Source organism: Symphalangus syndactylus, chromosome 18 (assembly GCF_028878055.3).
Source record: "Symphalangus syndactylus isolate Jambi chromosome 18, NHGRI_mSymSyn1-v2.1_pri, whole genome shotgun sequence".
NCBI classification, from domain to species: Eukaryota; Metazoa; Chordata; class Mammalia; order Primates; family Hylobatidae; genus Symphalangus; species Symphalangus syndactylus.
The window spans coordinates 102,382,035-102,407,264 of record NC_072440.2 but is presented as its reverse complement, the minus strand read 5'-3'; the positions used below and the strand labels follow the sequence as shown (position 1 = coordinate 102,407,264).

The following is a 25,230-nucleotide window of genomic DNA, read 5'->3' as shown; positions in this document are numbered from 1 at the left end:
CTTTCTCAAATTTAGTCATTTCTCATCTGTGCTTCCCAATATTAGAAAGATTACAAATGTTACCTTGCAACATATGTAATTGGAATGTTCCCCCAAAACAAAGATCCCTGTGAAAATTAAAACACAGGAAAGGAAATAGCATGTCCATTTGATTCAGCCAGTGTCACTGCCTTTCTTTGAACTGTCATTCTGATGTGGGCTCATTGTGGTAGAGTAGAGAGAGCATAAGCAGTGCTAAGTTTGAATCCTGTCTGCATTACAAGCTAGCTGTGTGCCCATGGGCCAGTTGCTTAACCTTTTGTTGAGTCTGAGTCTCTTTGAGGCTTTGAAGAAAAAGGTGACATCTCTGTATTTAATGTAAATTCACAGCAATACTAATTCAACTCAGTAATTTTATATCCTTTGAGAAAAATCAGGGTTCCCCAAATTAGTTGAAATGAGAATTTGTTCAGCCCCTATTTCTTCATCAGTAAAATAGACATAATAATGCCCGCTTATTTTTTTTTTTCTTTTTTTTTATTTTTTTTATTATACTTTAGGGTTTTAGGGTACATGTGCACAATGTGCAGGTTTGTTACATATGTATCCATGTGCCATGTTGATTTCCTGTACCCATTAACTCGTCATTTAGCATTAGGTATATCTCCTAATGCTGTCCCTCCCCCCTCCCCCCACCCCACAACAGTCCCCGGAGTGTGATGTTCCCCTTCCTGTGTCCATGAGTTCTCATTGTTCAATTCCCACCTATGAGTGAGAACATGCGGTGTTTGGTTTTTTGTCCTTGCGATAGTTTACTGAGAATGATGTTTTCCAGTTTCATCCATGTCCCTACAAAGGACACGAACTCATCATTTTTTATGGCTGCATAGTATTCCATGGTGTATATGTGCCACATTTTCTTAATCCAGTCTATCGTTGTTGGACATTTGGGTTGGTTCCAAGTCTTTGCTATTGTGAATAGTGCCGCAATAAACATACGTGTGCATGTGTCTTTATAGCAGCATGATTTATAGTCCTTTGGGTATATACCCAGTAATGGGATGGCTGGGTCAAATGGTATTTCTAGTTCGAGATCCCTGAGGAATCGCCACACTGACTTCCACAATGGTTGAACTAGTTTACAGTCCCACCAACAGTGTAAAAGTGTTCCTATTTCTCCACATCCTCTCCAGCACCTGTTGTTTCCTGATTTTTTAATGATGGCCAATAATGCCCACTTATATACTGTAATTAAGACCCAATTTTCCAGTATGAAAGTAGAACTAGATTATTTTTCCTCTAAATTTCAGACGGCTTTTAAATAGAAAAACAGACTCTTGGGGTGGAAAAGGCACTGTGGAGATGATCCTTTCCAAAGCAGGGAAGTGTGACAGGTTCTCTCTCAGTAGGCAGGATTGATGCACAATGAAAAAGAGGGGTGGAGGTCAATTTATCCCAACAGCCCATGGATTCCCAGGAAACCAGGCCCCCCTCCTCCTCATCAGAGAAGGAGTGGCTCTTCAGTCAGTGGCTCTCAGTGGGCACAAGAATAGCAGCAGCAATTAAGAGTTTGTTATGTGTCTTAGGTCATCTTGGAGAATCAGCCTTCCTTTCTGTGGTGCTAGCTGGGGTTAGTCCTGATGGATCCTGAGGACTGGGTGCCTAGGGGCCATTCCACCCTGGTGTCTCAGTGGTGACAGGGCTTTCTTTATCCCAAGCCAGACACCAGCCTACACTTTAAACATAGCTCTTGGAGGCCCAGTTCATTATTGCAGTGTTGTATCAGTTGCACATTTAAGACTTACCGGCTTTTAGCTACTTTAGGGAATAATTTATCAGCCAAAGAAAGTAAGTCTGGTTATAAAATGGCACTTTCCAGGGAGGTACCGGGCCCCAAGGTGGAGGCTGTCGAGGGGACCCCTTTCCAAGGTCCTTCTTCCTGGAGTATGTGCTGAGGGCTGACACACACGTGCAATGTGAGTCACTGCTGAGTAATATGCGAAGCACTACCAACTGCTGCTCAGGCACAGAGCTCCGGTGTGTGATGGTCACCTGTCGGTTTCACCCTTCCCTACCCCCATGTTGACATAAATTTCTAATTTTTCTCTTTGTTTCTCTGAATATTATCATCCATGTTGTCAGATGAAAATTATTAAAACATTTTCTGTATCTAAGCATGGGTTCCTATGCATGAGATTATGAAAACCACTAATAAACAATAGTTGAAAACCTAAAACAGCATAAGAGGCTACTTTGATGACTTCTACCTGTTATAGAAGATGTTAAGAAGAACATGGAGAAAAATTTAAGCCTGTGCAGAAAATCCCTATGCCCTAATTGGTGTATAAGTGATATCTCATTGTGGTTTTAATTTGAGTTCACTGCTAATTTTTGCCTTCCCTTTTGGGTTAGGCAGAAATTTCTTACATGTGACACCGAAAGCATGATCTATAAGAGAAAAAAAATTGGTAAATTGGATTTCATCAGAAGTAAGAACCTCTGCTCCACAAAAGAACTTAAAAGAATAAGAAGCTACAGACTAGGAGAAATTAAATGCAAATCACATATCCATTAAAAGATTTGTATCTAGAGTATATAAAGAATTCTTAGGCAATAAGAAAAAAACTCAATTTTTTTAAATGGGCAAAATATTTGAAAAGACGTTTTATCAAAGATGATATCAAGATGACATGCGAAAAGATGTTTAACATCATTAATAGGGAAATGCAAATTAAAACGACAATGACATATCATTATATACCAATTAGAATGGTTCAAAACAAAACAAAAACAAAAACTGATCATTCCAAGTGTGGAATTCAAAATGGTGCAGCTAGTTTGAAAAGTTGGCAGTTTCTCAAAGTTAAACATACATTTATTATGTTATCCAGTGTTTTCACTCCTAGATATTTACCCTAGTGAAATGGAAACAAGCTCACACAAAAATCTGCATAGGAATGTTTCTAATGGTTTCATTCATAATTGCCAAAAACTAGCAACAAACCACATGTTCTTCAACTGGTGACTGGCTAAACTGTTATATCCGTACAGTGGAATACCATTTAGCAGTACAGACTTCTGATGCATCCAGCAATATGAGTGAATCTTAAATGCATTATGCTACGTGAAAGACTCAAAAGGTTACTTATGCTATGATTCCATTTATATGACATTCTGGAAAAAGCTAAACTATAAGGACAGAAAAACAGACCAGTAGTTGCCTGAGATCAAGGGTTGACTGTCAAGGGATGTGGGAGATATTTTGGAGTAATGGAACTGTCCTGCATAGTAATTGTGATGAGTACACACATGCAACACTGTATGTGTTTGTCAGTGCTAGCAGAACTACACTGAAAAGAGTAAATTTTACTGAATGTAAATTATAGCTTAATTTTTAAAAACGAGGAAACATGCAGACAGACAAGAGAGAAGTATATGGATAACATCTAGCTGGAAAACATGGTTTGTGATGTGTCTCTTTTTGTAGTTTTATGTAATGAGAAAAGGCAGGCAAGGTAAAGTCAATTTTGGAAGAAGCTTTCATTTCAGGTATCTAAACACTTAGAGTATTTTTATTTTGGATCACCGTTCCCATTCTTGGGGTGTATCACCCCAAGGACATCATAGTGCTTTCTTGATCTGTGGCATGATTGCCACTTGTAGGCACTTACTGTAAATGCATAAGAAACTTCTATTTAGATTAGGTATTCATAAGGAATGTTTAACAGTGAGTGTGCCCAGGGATTGGGATTAGACTGTTTAGGGAACTTCTTTATCCTTTGAGATTTTATTATTTAAGAAAATTAATAGCAAAAAAATATATTTTAAAGAATCACTAACTCATTTACCATAACATTAAATGACAAACTCTCTGATATCTTTTAAATGTGGTATGTATGGTTCACTAAAGTTTAGTTTCACATGATTTTCAGGAAACCGTCTCCTGTATAACATTAATTACATCTCTACTGCTACCTAATGATTAGAAAAATTTCCTTTTTTTCTGTTTTTTTTTTTTTTTTGAGATGGATTTTTGCTCTTGTTGCCCAGGCTGGAGTGCTAGAGTGCAAGAGTGCAATGACACGATCTCGGCTCACCGCAACTTCCGCCTCCCGGGTTCAAGCAGTTCTGCCTCAGCCTCCCAGGTAGCTGAGATTACAGGCATGTGCCACCATGCCCGACTAATTTTGTATTTACTAAAGAGACGGGGTTTCTCCATGTTGGTCAGGCTGGTCTCAAACTCCCAACCTCAAGTGATCCTCCCGCCTCAGCCTCCCAAACTGCTGGGATTACAGGCATGAGTCACCGCGCCCGACTCCTTTCTGTTCTTAACATTTAATATCATTGCAGAAATTCAAAATAAAAAGTCAACATCTGTTTTATGTATAGTCATGATTTTACTGACTTGATCAAGTATTTTTTAAAATTCTTGAAAAACTCAGTTCTTAAATCGGTTAAAATGATTATTTGCTAAATGATATTACTAAAATATTGTTAAAAATGTGTGCTTTTATATATGTATTACTTCCTAGTATTAAAAATAAATGGTGAGAAATTATTATAGGTACTACAGATTTTAAAAATATTTGTATTTCTGGCTTCCTATTTTTAATCTGTTTTTCTGGAAAGTTCACAGATATTTCTTGAGTATGTACTAGCGAGGCACTTTGTCAAGTACTAAATAATAATTCTAATTATTGTATAGGATTTAAAGAACCAGTACATACATTATCTGATTCTCAGAATAACCCTGTGAAAGTAGAGGATAAGTTTAGAGATGCTAAATTCATTTCTTTGTTCATTTATTCATCCAATTATTCTTCAACAAATGTTTAAGTGAGTTCCTACTATCTACCACTCCCTAACAACACTAGGGGCCTAAGGATGGCTGAGACAGTCTCTGCCTTTGAGAACCTCCATAATTTGTCATTCAAGGTCATACCACCAGAAAGTGGTGGAGCCAGGTCTTCTGATTCAATACTCTTTCTTGTTGCCACAGTGTCTTTCAAAATAAGAAAACGGCCTGGGATCAAGAAGAAGGTGGATTTTTAAAATTATTATAAGTTGTGAAAGTCCTCTGCTCTAGGGAACACAGAAATAATGAAAATGAGACTAAGAATGAACATTGTTGTCTTTGTTCCAGAACAGCAGTGTCTGCTTTGCAAAGTTTAGCAACAGCCACTAGAACCAGAAATAGAACATGTCACTTCCTTTTGGATTCTGGCACTGATCACCCTAATCTGTAGGAACCTTAGATGGCTCTTAGTGTTTGTCCTGGAGGAAACCCCAAGAGCCAGAGCAATCCAGGATCCCCATTTTACAGTGGCAACTCCCTGGCCGCCCTTCCCTTGGCAAGAATAGGCTGAGTCAGGACAGGGACTACTGGGACTGTGTCATCCTGGAATCCAGTCTTTTCCTCTCCTTTACACCAGGAATAGAATAGATTTCCTGGCATTAGGTGCCAGAGAGACGCATTTACTGTTCACTCTGTGTAAGTTATCAGAATCAGAAGTACTACTAACAACTCGCAGTAAAAAGGCATTGGGACAAAGGCAATGAGGAACAGTCATTTCTGAGGTGGCTTCACTTTATGAGAATGAGCAGCAGGGAAATTTACGGTGAAGGAAACCGTTTCTATGTTTCTTGTATAATTAATAGCATCTTCAAGATGTCACAGCATCTGGGTGGCTTTTGAGAGGGGCACACCATTCTCTTGGCCTGGGCTCTTGGTCAGTGGTTCCTTCTAGGGCCTCAGTTCAACAGACAATATAGACATGTGCCAATAGGCCATTCTAAGCCAGAACTATCACGAAATATCAGAAATCTCAGATAGTGCTTCAGACAATGTGTTTATGTCCGTTTCATCTCCATCCTGCTCCAGCTGTTTCTTTACCTTGTACAGGTACCTGTGGAAAAGTGAAAAGCCACTCTACTACTCATTTGTCGACAAACCAGTAGCATATAAAAAAAGAGGTAAGTCAAATTTTGTCTTGTTAATACGAAGTAGCAACACAGTTGTAGAAAAATTAAATATCTGGACTTGAAATGTTGAATGCTTAAGTTTTTTACTTTTTTTAAACAAATGTTCCAGGGCACGTGTACATCCAAAGGAGCATCATGCTCTGCAAGAAATCTCTGCAGGAATCTACTTCAGGAACATGCCATTCTTCAAAACAGAGCCTCACTTCCTGCCAAAATCTAAAATCCTAAATTGTTACGATTATGGGAATTCTTTGCTTATAGAATTCCTTTTAGACTGTACATTCTTTTTGAAGTAGGGTTTCCCCCATGCACCTCATCCAGTTTCATTTTCCCTTAACGTTATCCTGTTACATTACCGTGGTACATCTGCCAAAACTAAGGAACCAATATTGGTACATTCCTATCAAGTAAATTCCAGGCTTTATTTGTGATTTAACATTACTTGTTATTTTGTTTCCTTTTGTTTCTCCATTTCCAGAAATGGTGGTGAATCTACAGAAACAATTTAGCACACTGGTTGATTCAACAGCAACTGCTGGAAAAAAAAGCCCTTCAAGTTTTCAGTTCAACTGGACTGAAGAAGACACTGATAGAACGTGTTTCCATGGACACAGCCTTCAGGGAGTCCTGAAAGAGAAAGGCCAATCACTGCTAACTAAGAATTCATTATATTGGCTTAGTACACAGAAATTCTGCAGATGGTAATCAATGCTTTTAGAAAAAGTCACATATAATTGAAGTAGTTGACTGTATAAGAGCCAGATAGGTTTTTTGTTGGAATTAGAAACTGGTGAGCTTAAAGTCACAAAAATCGGAATTATACATTGAGTCTTGTGTAAGAGTTCTAGGAAAGCTGGTAAAAATCAAGAAAGAGGATACAGGGCAATTAGCACAAACTATCCCCTCTAGCTAAATTAACCTGCAGTGTGGCAGGCAGGCAATAGAAGTGGCTGTAAATGCTGATCAGGAGAATGTGCTGTATTTTTTAGTACATGTCACTTCTCTGAGTCAGTTACCTTTATCATGTCTTTCTACCTCTTAATACTTCCTTAAGTATTTCCTAAAAATAAGGATATTCTCTTAAGTGACCACAGTACAGTTATCAAACTCAGGAAACTTAATATTGATACGATACCTTTATCTCACCCACAGTCCATATTCCAATTTTCTCATTAGACCCCCAGTGTCCTTTTATAGCAGGATCAAGTTCAGGAATAGGTATGGCATTGATTGATTTTATCTCTTTGGTCTCCTTTAATCTGATTGTCCCTCAGCCTTTCTTTGTCTTTCATGACATTGGCCTGTATTTTTTAGAAATGTCAGTGATGTTACACAATATTTCTGAGTATGGTTGTGATGGTTCCTCATGTTTAGATTCAGGTTCTGCATCTCTGGCCAAAACAAGTGCTGTGTCCTCCTCAGGGTATCATTTCTCAGGGTATGGTGTCTGGAGACTGGGGAATCCATTTACCCCTCAGGTGTTAATAGTGATCACCCAGTCAAGGTGCTGCGTGGTTCTTCCACAGTGTAGTTACTATGTTTCCCCTTACAACTCATAAAAAATCTGCAGGGAGATACTGGGCCAGTGAAATACTCTGATCTTCATTCAACATTGTCCCCTTGATTTCATGTTTTATGTTCTGTCCTCGTATCTGTCGAGTGTGGGCATGTGAAGTCTAGAAAACAACACGCGCTTTTATCGTTATTGGGTCTGGATAAAGTAGGACGAAGGATGGGAAGCTGCATTAAGGAGAGGAATCTGTGTAGGACATAGTGGAAAACTTGTGTGTCTAAATAGTAAGACACAGGCTTTTGACTTCATCAGGTTTAATTAATGATCGGCTCTCTGGCATACTGGCTCTTAGACTTCCGGCTTAGTAATAGGCTGCCTTCTTATTTTTGCTTTATTTTTTCAGAAGAGTTATATATTCCCTATGAAAGGTAGATATTGGAATAATACAGTGTAAATTCTTGTTTAAGTAATTTATGAGGTCTTGCTGTGTCACCCAGGCTGGAGTGCAGTGGCACGATAATGGCTCACCGCAGCCTCAACTTCCTGGGCTCCAGCAATCCTCCCACCTCAGCCTTCCAAGTAGCTGGAACTACAGGTGTGCACCACCACACCCAGCTAATTTTTTATTTTTTGCAGAGACGAGGGTCTCCCTGTGCTGCCCAGGTTGGTCTCAAATGCCTGAGCTCAAGCAGTCCTCCTGCCCCAGCCTCCCAAAGTGCTGGGATTACAGGTGTGAGCCACTGCGCCCAGCCATCTATTTTCATATGACTCAGAAAATTTCCTCAGGCAATAGATAGTGAAGAACATATTACTCCCCAGAGCACATTCGTTTTTCTTTAATTGTACTGAAAATCAACTCCAAAAGTATTTTTTGAGTACTTGAAAAAAATAAGTCATTATCCTAAGTCCTAGATGGATACAAAGGTAACTCAGGAAGTTTGTTTTCCAAGTCCACTTGAAGAGAAGACTTTTTTAATAAGAGTATGTTTTCCCCACTTTCCTTCTGTAGTGTCCTAATAGCTGTAGAGAGGAGTATATGGATTAAAAATTACAGAGATAATCAGTGGGGTATACAGGTGTTTACTATAAAATTCTTTCAACTTTGCTGCATGATTGAAATTTTTTATAATAAAGTTGAAGAGAAAAACTAAAGAGATTCAGGCTATGCCATAAATTTTTTTCCTCCTTGCCTATTTTAACTTTTAGTTCTGTTTTATATAATAATAGCGAAAAGGCCATTCAATAAAATAGTTCTGTGACTCTTAAGTTACTTTATCTTTCAGTGTCTTCCTGTTAAAAATAAAAAGACTAGACTAATATTCCCTCACTAAAGTTCTCAGTAATTAACGTGTGAAAAATAAAAGCATAAAGGCTTTTCTCATTGTGACTATATTTAAAGTAATCTCATCCCCATATTGACATAGAAATTGCCCAAGAGGAAATTTTCTAGTAGCTAAGAGGCCTTGCTATAGAATCATAGAATCGGGCTGTTTCTATCCTAAGTCTGCCACTTGCTAATTGTAGGAAAGTTACTCACTTCTCTACAACTGTGCTGACCCAGTTGTAAATGTGGGGATAATACTGATCTTTTCCTCTTCTCAAAACCTTCAGTGGCTCCCATCTCATTGAAAGGAAGACCCAAAAAACATTGTGGAGCCACCACGGCCCTCTTGACCTTCCCTCTGCTGTCCCCTGACCTCCCTGCTGTCACCCTGTGTTCAGAGTGACCTCCCAGCTGCTCCTTGAACTTACCAGACACTCCCCACATGGGCCTTTGTACCTGCTGTGCCTCCTACCTAGAATGCTTTTTCCCCCATGTGTCCACATGGGCTCACTTCTTTCAGGGTTTTGCTCAAATTTCACTTCCTTGGAGAGGTTTTTCTTAGCCATCCTGCCTAAAATAGCTCCAGTCATTCCCCCAACACCCCTCATTATTCTGTGTCCCCTGGCCTATTTCATTTTTCTTTGTAGTTTTCATCACTATTTAATGGAATATATTATTATATATTTATTTTGCTTATTCATCCATCTCCCCACACTAGGATGTAAGGGCCTTGAGAATGTAAGGACTACTAGAATGTAAGGACTCTGTTTTATTTAATGAAAAATCCCAGCGGCTAGACCAGGGCCTAGCACAGACTAGGTGCCCACCAAGTATTTATTGAATGAATGAATGGAAAATAGGGCCTGCCCCAAGTTCTTGTGAGAATTGAATGAGGTATTTGATGTGTGTCACACAATAAGTACTCAATCAAACATAAGTATGACCATTATTATTTTAAACAAAGTTAATTTTCTGTTAACGAATGTTGTTTCCTGGTCTGGGCTTGGTGGCTCCACCTGTAATCCTAGCACTTACGGAGGCTGAGGCAGGCGGATCACTTGAGGCCAGGAGTTCGAGACCAACCTAGCCAACATGGCAAAACCCTGCCTCTACTAAAAATACAAAATTAGCCGGGTGTGGTGGTGCACATCTATAATCTACTCAGGAGGCTGAGGCATGAGAATCACTTGAACCCGGGAGGCATTGGTTGCAGTGAGCTGAGAGCACACCACTGCACTCTAGTCTGGGCGACAGAGCAAGACTCCATCTCAAAAACAAAAAAAAATTATTTCTTAAGTTGGTATCAATCAAAGATCATTGAACTGTAGAAAATACAGTGGGAGATGATAAAATGAAGTTGTCTATATTAAGATTTGCTGCTTTAAAAAAAAGTTGAGCTGCATCTACAGTGATTAAGGAGTGGCACTGTTGGCCGGGCATGGTGGCTCACACCTGTAATCCCAGCACTTTGGGAGGCCAAGGCGGGCAGATCACCTGAGGTCTGGAGTTCGAGACCAGCCTGACCAACATGGAGAAACCCCCGTCTCTACTAAAAATACAAAATTAGCCGGATGTGGTGGCACATGCCTATAATCCCAGCTACTTGGCAGGCTGAAGCAGGACAATCACTTGAACCCAGGAGGTGGAGGTTGCAGTGAGCCGAGATCACGCCATTGCACTCCAGCCTGGGCAACAAGAGCGAAACTCTGTCTCAAAAAAAAAAAAAAAAAAATTGATTTAAGAGTGGCACTGCTTAATAGCAGCCACAGGGAAAGGCCAGAACCCCAACCCAGGGTCAGCTGCATGTCTGAGGTAATCTATTACTTTGCATTGGTCATGTCAATGATTTTCAGATTTTATCCTGAAGAGAAGAAAGAGTTGTAGTCCCCAGTGAAGAATGCTTGCCCACAACTCCAAGTGAAGACATGGTGTGCCACGCCCTGCCTCCTCCAGCTGCAGAGTTGGTCCTGAGCAGCTTATGTCGTGATCCCTACCTTTGTGCTTTTTCACAGGGCATGAGGGTGGATTGTGGATTATCTCAGATTTAATACTGCAGTATAATGCAGTGAGTTTTACACAGAGTTTATTTAGTATAGTCAGCGATGCAACTGCTGAGATTTTTTTCTCTGCATGAAGTATAAAACTGAATTCTAACTGTATGAAGTTTCAGTGATACCATGACTTTAGGCACCAAACTTATCTGTCAACCTTACCTGTTCAAGACCAGAGCCTAGAACTGCAGAGGAAGCAAAAAAGGCTTCAGCTGGGCAGTAAAAATGCCACAGAGACCGTGACTAAAACTCAGCCTTTTTTCTCAGAGAGCCCCCTTAGCCCCTCGCTCAGAGCCCCTGATTCTGCCCTTAGGCTGAGTTGTCTGATTTCCAAACTCCTCATCATCAAAGAAACAAAAGGAGAGGTCCGAGAAGCTCTCTGCTGATAGGCATCTTGACGGCAAACATAAATGACACCCTTTGACAACAATAGGGGAGCCAGCATCAGAATCCAAAGCAGACAGCTCCAGTCGCAGAGCCTGAAGTTCATGGCTCCATGCCACTAAATAAGGGGACCACATCCCTGCTTCAGCACAGCACGTGTCCCAAGACACGAAGGCTGTGTGCCTTCGTGGTGGGTTTTATTAGCATGTTTTCTAATGTTTCTACAATAAAAACAGGCAACTGTAATAATATCATTGTAAAGGCTAAAATATGCTGAATATGCTCTAAGACAACCATTGAAAATGGTTACAATGAAAAGTGATGCTTATGAGAGCAAATATTTAGCTATGTAGAGAATTTTGTTAGGCAGAAGGACCCATTTCTGAGGGTTCAGAAGAAACAAAACATTTGCTGTAAAATTGTGAGAACACTCAGAGCTTGGGAACTAAGCAGAGAAAGGCCACAAGAGTACTTCAGGTATGGGAGGCTGTTTATTCTTCCTAGCTGAGGCAGAATTAACAATTTCAATGAATTGAAATGCCCTTACTATTCCTCCAATTGTTGTAACAGTTGGCTAGGTCAGAAGACCTGACTTCTTGTAGGTGGTGGCCGTGACTCCCTGGGAGTCCCACAGATGAGGCAGAGCAGTGGTCTTTAGTTGTATTCCACAGGAAATGGAGGTGCTTTGGCTGCCCCACAAAAATGTGATTTTAATTTTTAAAAAATTATTTTTAACTATTTTGTTAAACTTTAGTGAAAAAACAGTACTCAGGCCGGGCAGGGTGGCTCACACCTGTAATCCCAGCACTTTGGGAGGCCGAGGTGGGTGGATTATGAGGTCAGGAGATCGAGACCATCCTGGCCAACATGGTGAAACCCCGTCTCTACTAAAATACAAAAAATTAGCCGGGCGTGGTGGTGCATGCCTGTAGTCCCAGCTACTCAGGAGGCTGAGGCAGGGCAATCACTTGAACTCGGGAGTTGGAGGTTGCCGTCAGCCGAGATTGCAGCACTGCACTCCAGCCTGGTGACAGAGCGAGACTCAGTCTCAAAAATGAATAAATAAATAAAAAGTACTCAAATATGTCATATGCTTAGCTTAGGCAGGTGTGGTGGCACATGTCTGTAGTCCCGGCGACTTGAAAGTCTGAGGTGGGAGAATCACTTGAGGCCAGGAGTTTGAGTCTGTGATGTGCAATGACTGTGACTGTGTATAGCCACAGCACTCCAGCCTGGGCATAGTGAGACCCTGTCTCTTAAAAATGCATATCTCTAAGCCAGGCGCAGTGGCTCACGCCTGTAATCCCAGCACTTTGGGAGGCCGAGGCAGGCAGATCAGTTGAGGTCAGGAATTCAAGACCGGCCTGGCCAACATGGCGAATCACCATCTCTACTAAAAATACAAAAATTAGCCTGGTGTGGAGGGGCACACCTCCCAGCTACTTGGGAGACTAAGGCACAAGAATCACTTGAACCTGGGAGACGGAAGTTGCAGTGAGCTGAGATCGCATCACTGCACTCCAGCCTGGGTGACAGAGTGAGACTCCATCTCAAAAAAAAAATATATATATATATATAAAAGCAAGAGGCCATTTTTGCAAGAATTACTGTAAATGGCTTATTTTTTATCTTTATTAAACCAATCAATGAACAAACATTTGAGGCTTTTATATTTCCTACTAGTAATAGGGCATTGGGTTTACTGTGTGTAGTATTAAAATAGCCTTAAGATTTTAAGTGAATACAAAAAAATTAATTTTAAACGACTGTAGAGGAAGTGAACATTTTTGAGCCCTTGCTGTGTACCAAGAATTGGGTTAAGTGTTTAATATACATTCTTATTTAATCTTGTCAACTCTGTCAAGTGTAAGTAGTGTTGGCTGGGAACAGTGGCTCACGCCTGTAATCCCAGCACTTTGGGAGGCCGAGGCGGGTAGATCATGAGGTCAAGAGATCGAGACCATCCTGGCTAACATGGTGAAATCCCGTCTCTACTAAAAATACAAAAAATTAGCCGGGCATGGGCGCCTGTAGTCCCAGCTACTCAGGAGGCTGAGGCAGGAGAATGGCATGAACCCGGGAGGTGGAGCTTGCAGTGAGCCGAGATTGTGCCACTGCACTCCAGCCTGGGTGACAGAGTGAGACTCCGTCTCAAAAAAAAAAAAAAAAAAAGTGTAAGTACTGTTATTTTTTTCCATTTTACAGATGAGAGAACCAAGAGTAGTTATCCATAGTCACAGCTGATGGGTGGCAGAGGGTTTTGTTTGGTTGGTTGATTGGTTTTGGGTTTTTTTGTTTTGGGGTGTTTGTTCGTTTGTTTGTTTTTTGAGACAGAAGCTCGTTCTGTCGCACAGGCTGGAGTGCAGTGACACAATCTTGGCTCACTCCGACCTCCCCGGGTTCAAGCGATTCTTGTGCCTCAGCCTCCCAAGTGGCTGCTGCTACAGACATGCGCTACCACCCCTGGCTAATTTTTGTATTTTTAGTAGAGACGGGGTTTCATCATGTTAGTCAGGCTGGTCTCGAACTCCTGACCTCATGATCTGCCCGCCTCGGCCTTCTAAAGTGCTGGGATTACAGGCATGAACCACTGTGCCCAACCAAGTGGCAGAGTTTTATGGTGCAAACATAGACATTCAGGAATTTAGGGCCATATATGTTATGTAAGTCATAATATCTCAATGTTTATAGCTTCTATATGTTATTTCTTTACTTGCTTTTTAAAGTTTATAGTGGGAAATTTCTGGTATACTCAGAAGTAGAGTAGTATAAAGAACCTCCCCGCCTCTGTCACTCAACCCCAGCAACTGTGACATGGCAAGACTTGCTTCACCCAGGCTCCAGCTTACTCTACCCCTCTGCCCCCCATTATTTGGAAGCAGATCTCAAACATCATATTTTTTAAAGTAAAACTGTAATACCATTAATCAAATATAAAAAATGAATAGTAATTTCTTAATATTATCCAATATGCAGTCAGTGATTAGATTTTCCCAATTGTCATGTAATTTTTTAAACGAGTTTAACTCAGAATCCAAATCAGGCCCATATATTGCAAGTGGTTGACATGGCTCGTAAGTGTTTCAGTTCTTAAGGCCCCCCCTCTTTATCTCTCTCTCTTTTTTCTTCTTACAATGTACTTATTGAGTAATCCTGGTCATGTGTCCCATACAATTTCTTGTAGTCCGGATTTTGCATATAGACAGTGCCATATGATGCCATCTAACCTCTTCTTCTATCCCTGGATAGCCTATATGTTGACGTAGTTAGTTTGAGATTGGCAGTTATGGCCGGGCACAATGGCTCATGCCTGTAATCTGAACACTTTGGGAGGCCGAGGTGGGTGGATCACCTGGGGTCAGGAGTTCGAGACCAGACTGGCCAACATGGTGAAACCCCATCTCTACTAAAAATACAAAAATTAACTGGGCATGGTGGTGCATGACTGTAGTCCCAGCTACTTGGGAGGCTGAGCAGGAGAATCGCTTGAACCTGGGAGGCGGAGGTTGCAGTCAGCAGGGTGAGATTCTGTCTCAAAAAAAAAAAGAGATTGGCAGTTAGCATTAGAGATTTGATCAGATTCAGGTTTAACTTATTTTTTTATATACTTTAAGTTCTAGGGTGCATGTGCACAACGTACAGGTTTGTTACATAGATACATGTGCCATGTTGGTTTGCTGTACCCATCAACTGGTCATTTAGGTATTTCTCCTAATGTCGTTGCTCCCCCTGCCCCCCACCCCACGACAGGCCCCAGTGTGTGATGTTCCCTGCCCTGTGTCCAAGTGTTCTCGTTGTTCAATTCCAACTTATGAGTGAGAACATATGGTGTTTGGTTTTCTGTCCTTGTGATAGTTTGCTCAGAATGATGGTTTCTAGCTTCATCCATGTCCCTGCAAAGGACATGAACTCATCCTTTTTTATAGCTGCATAGTATTCCATGGTGTATATGTGCCACATTTTCTTAATCCAGTCTATCATTGATGGACATTTGGGTTGGTTCCAAGTCTTTGCTATTGTGAATAGTGCCGCAGCAAACATACGTGTGTGTATGTCTCTATAGTAGCATGATTTATAATCCTATGGGTATACACTCAGTAAGGGGGTCACTGGGTCAAATGGCATTTCTAGTTCGAGATCCTTGAGGAGTTGCCACACTGACTTTCACAATGGTTGAACTAGTTTACACTCCCACCAACAGTGTAAAAGCGTTCCTGTTTTTTCACATCCTCTCCAGCACCTGTTGTTTCCTGACTTTTTAATGATTGCCATTCTAACTGGTGTGAGGTGGTATCTCATTGTGGTTTTGATTTGCATTTCTCTGATGACCAGTGATGATGAGCATTTTTTCATGTGTCTCTTGGCTGCATAAATGTCTTCTTTTGAGAAGTGTCTGTTCATATCCTTTGCTCACTTTTTGATGGGGTTGTTTTTTTTCTTGTAAATTTGTTTAAGTTCTTTGTAGATTCTGGATATTAGCCCTTTGTCAGATAGGTAGATTGAAAAAATTTTCTCCCATTCTGTAGGTTGTTCACTCTGATGGTAGTTTCTTTTGCTGTGCAGCTCATTAGTTTAATTAGATCTCATTTGTCTATTTTGGCTTTCATTGCTATTGCTTTTCGTGTTTTAGACATGAAGTCCTTGCCCATGCCTCTATGTCTTGAATGGTATTGCCTAGGCTTTCTTCTAGGGTTTTTATGGTTTTAGGTCTAACATTTAAGTCTTTAACTCATCTTGAATTAATTTTTGTATAAGGTGTAAGGAAGGAATCCAGTTTCAGCTTTCTACATATGGATAGCCAGTTTTTCCAGCACCGTTTATTAAATAGGGAATCCTTTCCCCATTTCTTGTTTTTGTCAGGTTTGTCAAAGATCAGATGGTTGTAGATGTGTGGTGTTATTTCTGAGGGCTCTGTTTTGTTCCATTGGTCTGTTCTCTGTTTTGGTACCAGTACCATGCTGTTTTGGTTCCTGTAGCCTTGTAGTATAATTTGAAGTCAGGTAGTGTAATGCCTCCAGCTTTGTTCTTTTTGCTTAGGATTGTTTTGGCAATGCGGGCTCTTTTTTGGTTCCATATGAACTTTAATTTTTTCCAATTCTGTGAAGAAAGTCATTGGCGGCTTGATGGGGATGGCATTGAATCTATAAATTACCTTAAGCAGCATGGCCATTTTCACGATATTGATTGTTCCTATACATGACCATGGAATGTTCTTCCATTTGTTTGTGTCCTCTTTTATTTCGTTGAGCAGTGGTTTGTAGTTCTCCTTGAAGAGGTCCTTCACATCTCTTGTAAGTTGGATTCCTAGGTGTTTTATTCTTTTTGTAGCAATTGTGAATGGGAGTTCACTCATGATTTAGCTCTCTGTTTGTCTGCTATTGGTGTAAAGGAGTGCTTGTGATTTTTGCACATTGATTTTGTATCCTGAGACTTTGCTGAAGTTGCTTATCAGCTTAAGGAGATTTTGGTCTGAGATGATGGGGTTTTCTGAATATACAATCATGTCATCTGCAAACAGGGACAATTTGACTTCCTCTTTTCCTAATTGAATACCTTTTATTTCTTTCTCCTGCCTGATTGCCGTGGCCAGAACTTCCAACACTGTGTTGAATAAGAGTGATGAGAGAGGGCATCCCTGTCTTGTGCCAGTTTTCAAAGGGAATGCTTCCAGTTTTTGCCCATTCGGTATGATATTGGCTGTGGGTTTCTCATAAATAGCTCTTATTGTTTTGAGATATGTTCCATCAGTACCTAGTTTATTCGGAGTTTTTAGCATGAAGGGCTGTTGAATTTTGTCGAAGGCCTTTTCTGCATCTGTTGAGATAATCATATGGTTTTGTCATTGGTTCTGTTTTTTGATGTTGTTGTTGTTGTTGTTTTTGTTTGTTTTTTGTTTTTTTTGAGATGGAGTCTCACTCTGTCGCCCAGGCTGGAGTGCAGTGGCATGATCTCGGCTGACTGCAGCCTCCACCTCCCGGGTTCACGCCATTCTCCGGCCTCAGCCTCCTGAGTAGCTGGGACTACAGGCGCCCACCACCACACCTGGCTAATTTTTTGATTTTTAGTAGAGACGGAGTTTCACCATGTTAGCCAGGATGATCTCGATCTCCTGACCTCGTGATCCACCCACGTCAGCCTCCCAAAGTGCTGGGTTTACAGGCATGAGCCACCATGCCCGGCCTTTGGTTCTGTTTATGTGATGGATTACGTTTATTGATTTGCGTATGTTGAACCAGCCTTGCATCCCAGGGATGAAGCCAACTTGATCGTGATGGATAAGCTTTTTGATGTGCTGCTGGATTCGGTTTGCCAGTATTTTAATTGAGGATTTTTGCATCGATGTTCCTCAAGGATATTGATCTAAAATTCTCTTTTTTCGTTGTGTCTCTGCCAGGCTTTGGTATCAGGATGATGCTGGCCTCATAAAAATGAGTTAGAGAGGATTCCCTCTTTTTCTATTGATTGGAATAGTTTCAGAAGGAATGGTACCAGCTCCTCTTTGTACCTGTGGTAGAATTCAGCTGTGAATCCGTCTGGTCCTGGACTTTTTTTGGTTGGTAAGCTATTAATTATTGCCTCAATTTCAGAGCCTGTTAATTGGTCTATTCAGAGATTCAACTTCTTCCTGGTTTAGTCTTGGAAGGGTGTATGTGTCTAGGAATTTATCCATTTCTTCTAGATTTTCTAGTTTATTTGCATAGAGTTGTTTATAGTATTCTCTGATGGTAGTTTGTATTTCTGTGGGATCAGTGGTGATATCCCCGTTATCATTGCATCTATTTGATTCTTCTCTTTTCTTCTTTATTAGTCTTGTTAGTGGTCTATCAATTTTGCTCATCTTTTCAAAAAACCAGCTCCCGGATTCATTGATTTTTTTAAGGGTTTTTTTGTGTCTTTATCTCCTTCAGTTCTGCTCTGATCTTAGTTATGTCTTGCCTTCTGCTAGCTTTTGAATTTGTTTGCTCTTGCTTCTCTAATTCTTTTAATTGTGATGTTAAGATGTCGATTTTAGGTCTTTCCTGCTTTCTCTTGTGGGCATTTAGTACTGTAAACTTACCTCTACACACTGCTTTAAATGTGTCCCAGAGATTCTGGTATGTTGTGTCTTTGTTCTCATTGGTTTCAAAGAACATCTTTATTTCTGCCTTCATTTCGTTATTTACCCAGTAGTCATTCAGGAGCAGGTTGTTCAATTTCCAAGTAGTTGTGTGGTTTTGAGTGAGTTTCTTAATCCTGAGTTCTAATTTGATTGCACTGTGGTCTGAGAAACAGTTTGTTTTCATTTCTGTTCTTTTACATTTGCTGAGGAGTGCTTTACTTCCAACTATGTGGTCAATTTTGGAGTAAGTGCGATGTGGTGCTGAGAAGAATGTATATTCTGTTGATTTGGGGTGGAGAGTTCTGTAGATGTCTGTTAGGTCCACTTGGTGCAGAGCTGAGTACAAGTCCTGGATATCTATCCTTGTTAACCTTCTGTCTTGTTAATCTAATATTGACAGTGGGGTGTTAAAGTCTCCCATTATTATTGTCTAAGTCTTTGTAGGTCGCTAAGGACTTGGTTTATGAATCTGGGTGCTCCTGTATTGGGTATATATATTTAGGATAGTTAGCTCTTCTTGTTGAATTGATCCCTTTACCATTATGTAATGGCCTTCTTTGTCTCTTTTGATCTTTGTTGGTTTAAAGTCTGTTTTATCAGAGACTAGGATTGCAATCCATGCTATTTTTGCCTTCCATTTGCTTGGTAGATCTTCCTCCATCCCTTTTTTTTAAGCCCATGTGTGTCTCTGCACGTGAGATGGGTCTCCTGAACACAGCACACTGATGGGTCTTGACTCTTTATCCAATTTGCCAGTCTTTATCTTTTAATTGGGGCATTTAGCCCATTTACATTTAAGGTTAATATTGTTATGTGTGAATTTGATCCTGCCATTATGATGTTAGCTGGTTATTTTGCCTATTAGTTGATGCAGTTTCTTCCTAGCATCGATGGTCTTTACAATTTGGCATGTTTTTGCAGTGGCTGGTACCGGTTGTTCCTTTCCATGTTTAGTGCTTCCTTCAGGAGCTCTTGTAGGGCAGGCCTGGTGGTGACAAAATCTCTCAGCATTTGCTTGTCTGTAAAGGATTTTATTTCTCCTTCACTTACGAAGCTTAGTTTGGCTGGATATGAAATTCTGGGTTGAAAATTCTTTTAAGAATGTTGAATATTGGCCCCCACTGTCTTCTGGCTTGTAGAGTTTCTGCTGAGAGATCCACTATTAGTGTGATGGGCTTCCCTTTGTGGGTAACCCAACCTTTCTCTCTGACTGCCCTTAACATTTTTTCCTTCATTTCAACTTTGGTGAATCTGACAATTTTGTGTCTTGGGGTTGTTTTTCTCGAGGAGTATCTTTGTGGTGTTCTCTGTATTTCCTGAAGTTGAATGTTGGCCTGCCTTGCTAGGTTGGGGAAGTTCTCCTGGATAATATCCTGCAGAGTGTTTCCCAACTTGGTTCCATTCTCCCTGTCACTTTCAGGTACACTAATCAAATGTAGATTTGGTCTTTTCACATAGTCCCATATTTCTTGGAGGCTTTGTTTCTTTTTACTCTTTTTTCTCTAAACTTCTCTTCTCACTTTATTTCATTAATTTGACCTTCAATCACTGATACCCTTTCTTGCACTTGATCGAATCGGCTTTTGAAGCTTGTGCATGCGTCACGTAGTTCTCGTGCCATGGTTTTCAGCTCCATCTGGTCATTTAAGGTCTTCTCTACACTGTTTATGCTAGTTAGCCATTCATCTAATCTTTTTTCAAGGTTTTTAGCTTCCCTGCGATGGGTTCGAACATCTTCCTTTAACTCAGAAAAGTTTATTACCGACCTTCTGAAGCCTACTTCTGTCAGCTCATCAAAGTCATTCTCCATCCAGCTTTGTTCCGTTGCTGGCGAGGAGCTATAATCCTTTGGAGGAGAAGAAGTGCTCCAGTTTTTAGAATTTTCAGCTTTTCTGCTCTGGTTTCTCCCCACCTTTGTGGTTTTATCTACCTTTGGTCTTTGATGTTGGTGACCTACAGATGAGGTTTTGGTGTGGATGTCCTTTTTGTTGATGTTGATGCTACTCCTTTCTGTTTGTTAGTTTTCCTTCTAACAGTCAGGTCCCTGAGCTGCAGGTCTGTTGGAGTTTGCTGGAGGTCCACTCCAGACCCTGTTTGCCTGGGTATCACCAGTGGAGGTTGCAGAACAGCAAATATTGCAGAGCAGCAAATATTGCCAGAGCAGCAAATATGGCTGCCTGATCCTTCCTCTGGAAGCTTTGTCCCAGGGGGCACCTACCTGTATGAGGTGTCAGTCGGCCCCTACTGGGAGGTGTCTCCCAGTTAGGCTACACAGGGGTCAAGGACCCACCTGAGGAGGCAGTCTGTCCGTTCTCAGAGCTCAAACACCATGCTGGGAGAACCACTGCTTTCTTCAGAGCTGTCAGACAGGGACATTTAAGTCTGCAGAAGTTTCTGCTGCCTTTTGTTCAGCTGTGCACTGCCCCCAGAGGTGGAGTTTACAGAGGCAGCAGGCCTTGCTGAGCTGCAGTGGGCTCTGCCCAGTTCAAGCTTCCTGGCCACTTTGTTTACCTACGTAAGCCTCAGCAATGGCGGATGCCCCTCCCCCTGCCAGGCTGCTGCCTCCCAGGTTGATCTCAGACTGCTGCACTAGCAGTGAGCAAGGCTCTGTGGGCGAGGGACCAGCTGAGCCAGGCTTGGGATATAATCTCCTGGTGTGCCGTTTGCTAAGACCGTTGAAAAAGCGCAGTATTTGGGCGAGAGCGTCCCGATTTTCCAGGTACAGTCTGTCACGGCTTCCCTTGGCTAGGAAAGGGAAATCCCTTCCCAGGTGAGGTGATGCCCCGCCCTGCTTTGGCTTGCCCTCCATGTGCTGCACCCACTGTCCAACCAGTCCCAATGAGATGAACCAGGTACCTCAGTTGGAAATGCAGAAATTGCCCATCTTCTGCATCGATCATGCTGGGAGCTGCAGACCAGAACTGTTCCTGTTCAGCCATCTTGTAACGGAAGCCTTTACTATTTTAAAATAATGGAAATAGCTTGGTAAACTCTTCTTTCACAATACATATAGTATTGCAAGCTACATTATAAAGTCTAGTGTCTTATTTTGGGTGGAAGTCGGGGATTATTTGTTTTCTTTAGTTTGTTTTAGAAATATGTTCAGAATCTCTCCCTGTGTGCTTTTGTTTGCCTTGACCATGGTAAGAAGGTGGAGTGCTGGCCCATCTGGAGTGAAGAAACCTTGAGCAGAGAGTTGAAGGACCAGCTCCTAGCACCACATGTGGCCCTTGTGTGGTGGCCATGGACAGTGTGAACATGTTTTCCTTTGTGCAGTTAAGGAGTTAACAAATTCTTCTAAGTTTCCTTCCAGCTCAGGGTCCTGTTTTAAGCCTAACCATATATATTTGCTAAGTTATTTGGGGGGATGTTCAGGGGTTAGTGTGTGCATTTCTTGGTTACCATCTAAAGAGAAATTCTTTTTTCTTTTTCCCTTCTAGCTATTGTACACACGTGACAACTTATGAAGAATCAAATTATTCTCTGAGTTATCAGTTTATACTAAGTCTCTTCTCCTTCCTGCTCAGAATAAAGACTTCCCTTCTCCATGAAGAAGTGAGCTTAGTTGAGAAGAAACTTTTTGAGAAAAAATACAGTGTAACGAAAAAGAAATCAAGATCCAAGAAAGTGAGACGACATTGAGAAAATGAAATAGAAACTTTCCGGAAAAATATTTTAATAGTGATAGTAACGTCAGATTTTAATGTAACATTCCAGAGAATTGTGGAAAATACTGCATATATATGTGTAGACTCTGACACATATTTACATATATATCAAGTGCGCTTAGAAAAATGTATATTGTAAAGCAAGTGAGCTTTCATTTTATTTTTCAGAGTATGAATATTCTAAGAGAAAGTTAAAACAATAGTAAATTGTATAATTGTATGCAGAAATGTATACTCATTGTATTTTAAAGCTAAATTTATTTTTGAAACTAGATCCCTTCCTTATTCTTTATACCCCAGAGTAAATCCCAGATGGATCAAAGATCTAAACATAATCTTTCATATGTAAAAATATAAAAGTATTAGTAGAAAACAAACATGAATGCTTTGATGATCTTGGAATGGCAAAGTCAATTTTTGCAGCATATGGTGGACAAAGGAATAATTTCTTTAATGTATCAATAGCTCTTGCAAAGCAAAGGAAAAAAGCAAACTGAGTAAGGAATATGAAAAATTAGTTTTCTGTCCGGACGCAGTGGCTCACGCCTGTAATCCCAGCGCCTTGGGAGGCCGAGACGGGCAGATCATGAGGTCAGGAGATCGAGGCCATCCTGGCTAACATGGTGAAACCCTGTCTCTACTAAAAAAAAAAAAATACAAAAAATTAGCCGGGCACGGTGGCGGGCGCCTGTAGTCCCAGCTACTCGGGCAGCTGAGGCAGGAGAATGGCGTGAACCCGGGAGGTGGAGCTTGCAGTGAGCCGAGATTGCGCCACTGCAGTCCAGCCTGGGTGACAGAGCGAGGCTCCGTCTCAAAAAAAAAAAAACCAAAAAGAGAAAAATTAGTTTTCTGAAGGCCAAGCCAAAAAACATGATAGGATACTCGACCTCACTTATACTCAAGAAATACAAATTGAAGTGAATACTCTTGCCGACATATTGGATTGGCAAAGATTATAAAGATGTATAAAACCTGGTATGGACATTGGAAAATCAGTAATCCTTGTTCTGAGTTCATTTATGCATGCAACAGATAGCAACGCAGGCATATTCTGAGCACTGGGGATACAGCACTGAACAAGACCCCCACCTTTAAAGATCGTAGGTTCCAACTGGGTGGAAGCTGATAGTAAAAATACATATAATTTTTGGGGGAATTAAGTACAATGAAGAAAAAGCAGGAAAAGATAAATGACAAGGTAGGCCATTTTATAAAGGGCGGCTGAGGGAGGATCCTCTGGGGTAGTGGCGTTCGAGCAGAGACCAACTTGCCTGGAACACAGTAGCATGAGCAGCCATGCGGCCATCCAGGCGGAGATCAGCCCAGGCAGAGGAAAGACGTGCAGAGGTTCTGAGCAGGGGCATGCTGGATGCAGTCAAGGACTGGCAAGGTGTCCAGAGTGGCTGGAGCGCTGTGGTTAAAGGGGAGAGGGAGAGCAGATGGGCAGATGGGATGGTAGAGGTTGCTCTGAGGTCATGGTAAGGATGACCTTACCATGGTTGGCTTTTATCTCAAATGTCACAGGAAGCCACTGGAAATTTTTAAACAAAAGAATGATGTGATCCAATGTGTATCATAAAAGTATCACTGACTACTCTGATGAGTACACTGTAGTGGGGATGTGGGCAGTGGTTAGAGAGCTCATTTTGAATTGAATATATTTTGTTACTCTCTACTTGTTTCACTTATTGTAAGGTTTTCTTTTTTCTTTTCATTTTTTTTTTTTTTTTTTGAGACAGGGTCTCACTGTGTCGCCCAGGCTGGAGTGCAGTGGTGTGACCTTGGCTCACTGCAGTTTTGACTCCCCGGCTCAAATGCTCCTCCTGAGGCTGAGTAGCTGAGGCCACAGGCATGTGCCATCATATCCAGCTAAATTTTTTATTTTTCGTGGAGACAGAGGTCTCACTGTGTTGCCTAGGCTAGTCTTGAAATTCTCAGCTCAAGTGATCCTCCCACCTCAGCCTCCCAAAGTGCTGGGATTACAGGTATGAGCCACCACGCCTGGCTGACTACAACTTTTAATATTTTTTAATTTTCGTAACTTTTTTTTTTCTTTTTGAGACAGAGTCTCGCTCTTTCGCTCAGGCTGGAGTGCAGTGGCGCGATCTCGGCTCACTGCAAGCTCTGCCTCCCAGCTTCACGCCATTCTCCTGCCTCAGCCTCCCGAGTAGCTGGGACTACAGGAGCCCACCACCACACCAGCTAATTTTTGAATTTTTAGTAGAGACGGGGTTTCACCATGTTAGCCAGGATGGTCTCATCTCCTGACCTCGTGATCCACCCACCTCGGCCTCCCAAAGTGCTGGGATTACAGGCATAAGCCACCGTGCCTGGCCTAATTTTTGTAACTTTTTATAATGAGACTTATACAATGATTTAGATTATATACAGGGTACTCAGCCAGCACAAAGCTGTGGTGAGATTTGGGCCCAGGTCTCCAACTCCAGATTCCAAACCACATTAAAAAAAAAAATCACCTGCAGACTGCCTATAGCTTTAACAGTCTCTATGTCCCCTTCATTCACATCCTTATGGTGGAGAAAAGTTTGTGAATATTTAGTAAATTTGATTCAATAGACATTTTTTTGTAAAGATGATAGGGTCTTGCTGTGCTGCTCAGGCTGGTCTTGAACTCCTGACCTCAAGTGATCCTCCCACCTCTGTCTCCCAAAGTGCTGGAATTACAGATGTGAGCCACTGTGCCCAGCCTGGTCTGGTAGTTTTTTAAAAGTGAAAATTAGACCTACCATGTGATCCAGCCATTCCACTACTAGGTATCTACCCAAGAAAAATAAAAGCATGTTTCCACACAAAGACTTGTATAGAAATATTCATAGCAACTTTATTTGGAATAGCAAAAAAAAGGGAAAACAACCCAAACAGCCATCAGCAGGTGAATGGATAAACACATGATGGTATATCCATACAATGAAACACTATTTAGCTGTGAAAAAGCAACAAACTGTTGAAAACAATAACCCTACTGAGGAGCAGGATTTGGAGGAGGATCTAAGAAGCGTAGCTTCTATAATTTAAAAACTTGCTTTCTAAGATTTGAACTGAAAGATCTTTTTTGAAGATGAGTGTCATGGAATTGACAATTTGAAGTGTTATGACACTTCATTTGAATAAAAAAATCGAAGTTGCTAACAAGTTCCATGTACTTAAAAATATTGGGACAGGGCACTCAAAGCTATGAAAAGTTTTGGGCCACCCATGAATATGAGATA

General features: G+C 41.1%; 1 protein-coding gene across 2 annotated transcripts in view; it reads left to right on the top strand.

Annotated features, from left to right (window-relative positions):
* TAF1B (TATA-box binding protein associated factor, RNA polymerase I subunit B) overlaps positions 1–24,814 on the top strand; it is a 95,818-nt gene extending 71,004 nt beyond the window's left edge. For both annotated transcript variants that reach the window (XM_055254342.2, XM_055254343.2), the window contains exons 13-15: positions 5,882–5,952; positions 6,440–6,662; positions 21,773–24,814. In XM_055254342.2, coding sequence (XP_055110317.1) covers positions 5,882–5,952; positions 6,440–6,662; positions 21,773–21,974 — 496 coding nt within the window. In that variant the 3' untranslated portion in view covers positions 21,975–24,814. The remainder of the gene's footprint in view (positions 1–5,881; positions 5,953–6,439; positions 6,663–21,772) is intronic.
* Positions 24,815–25,230: the final 416 nt, after the last annotated feature.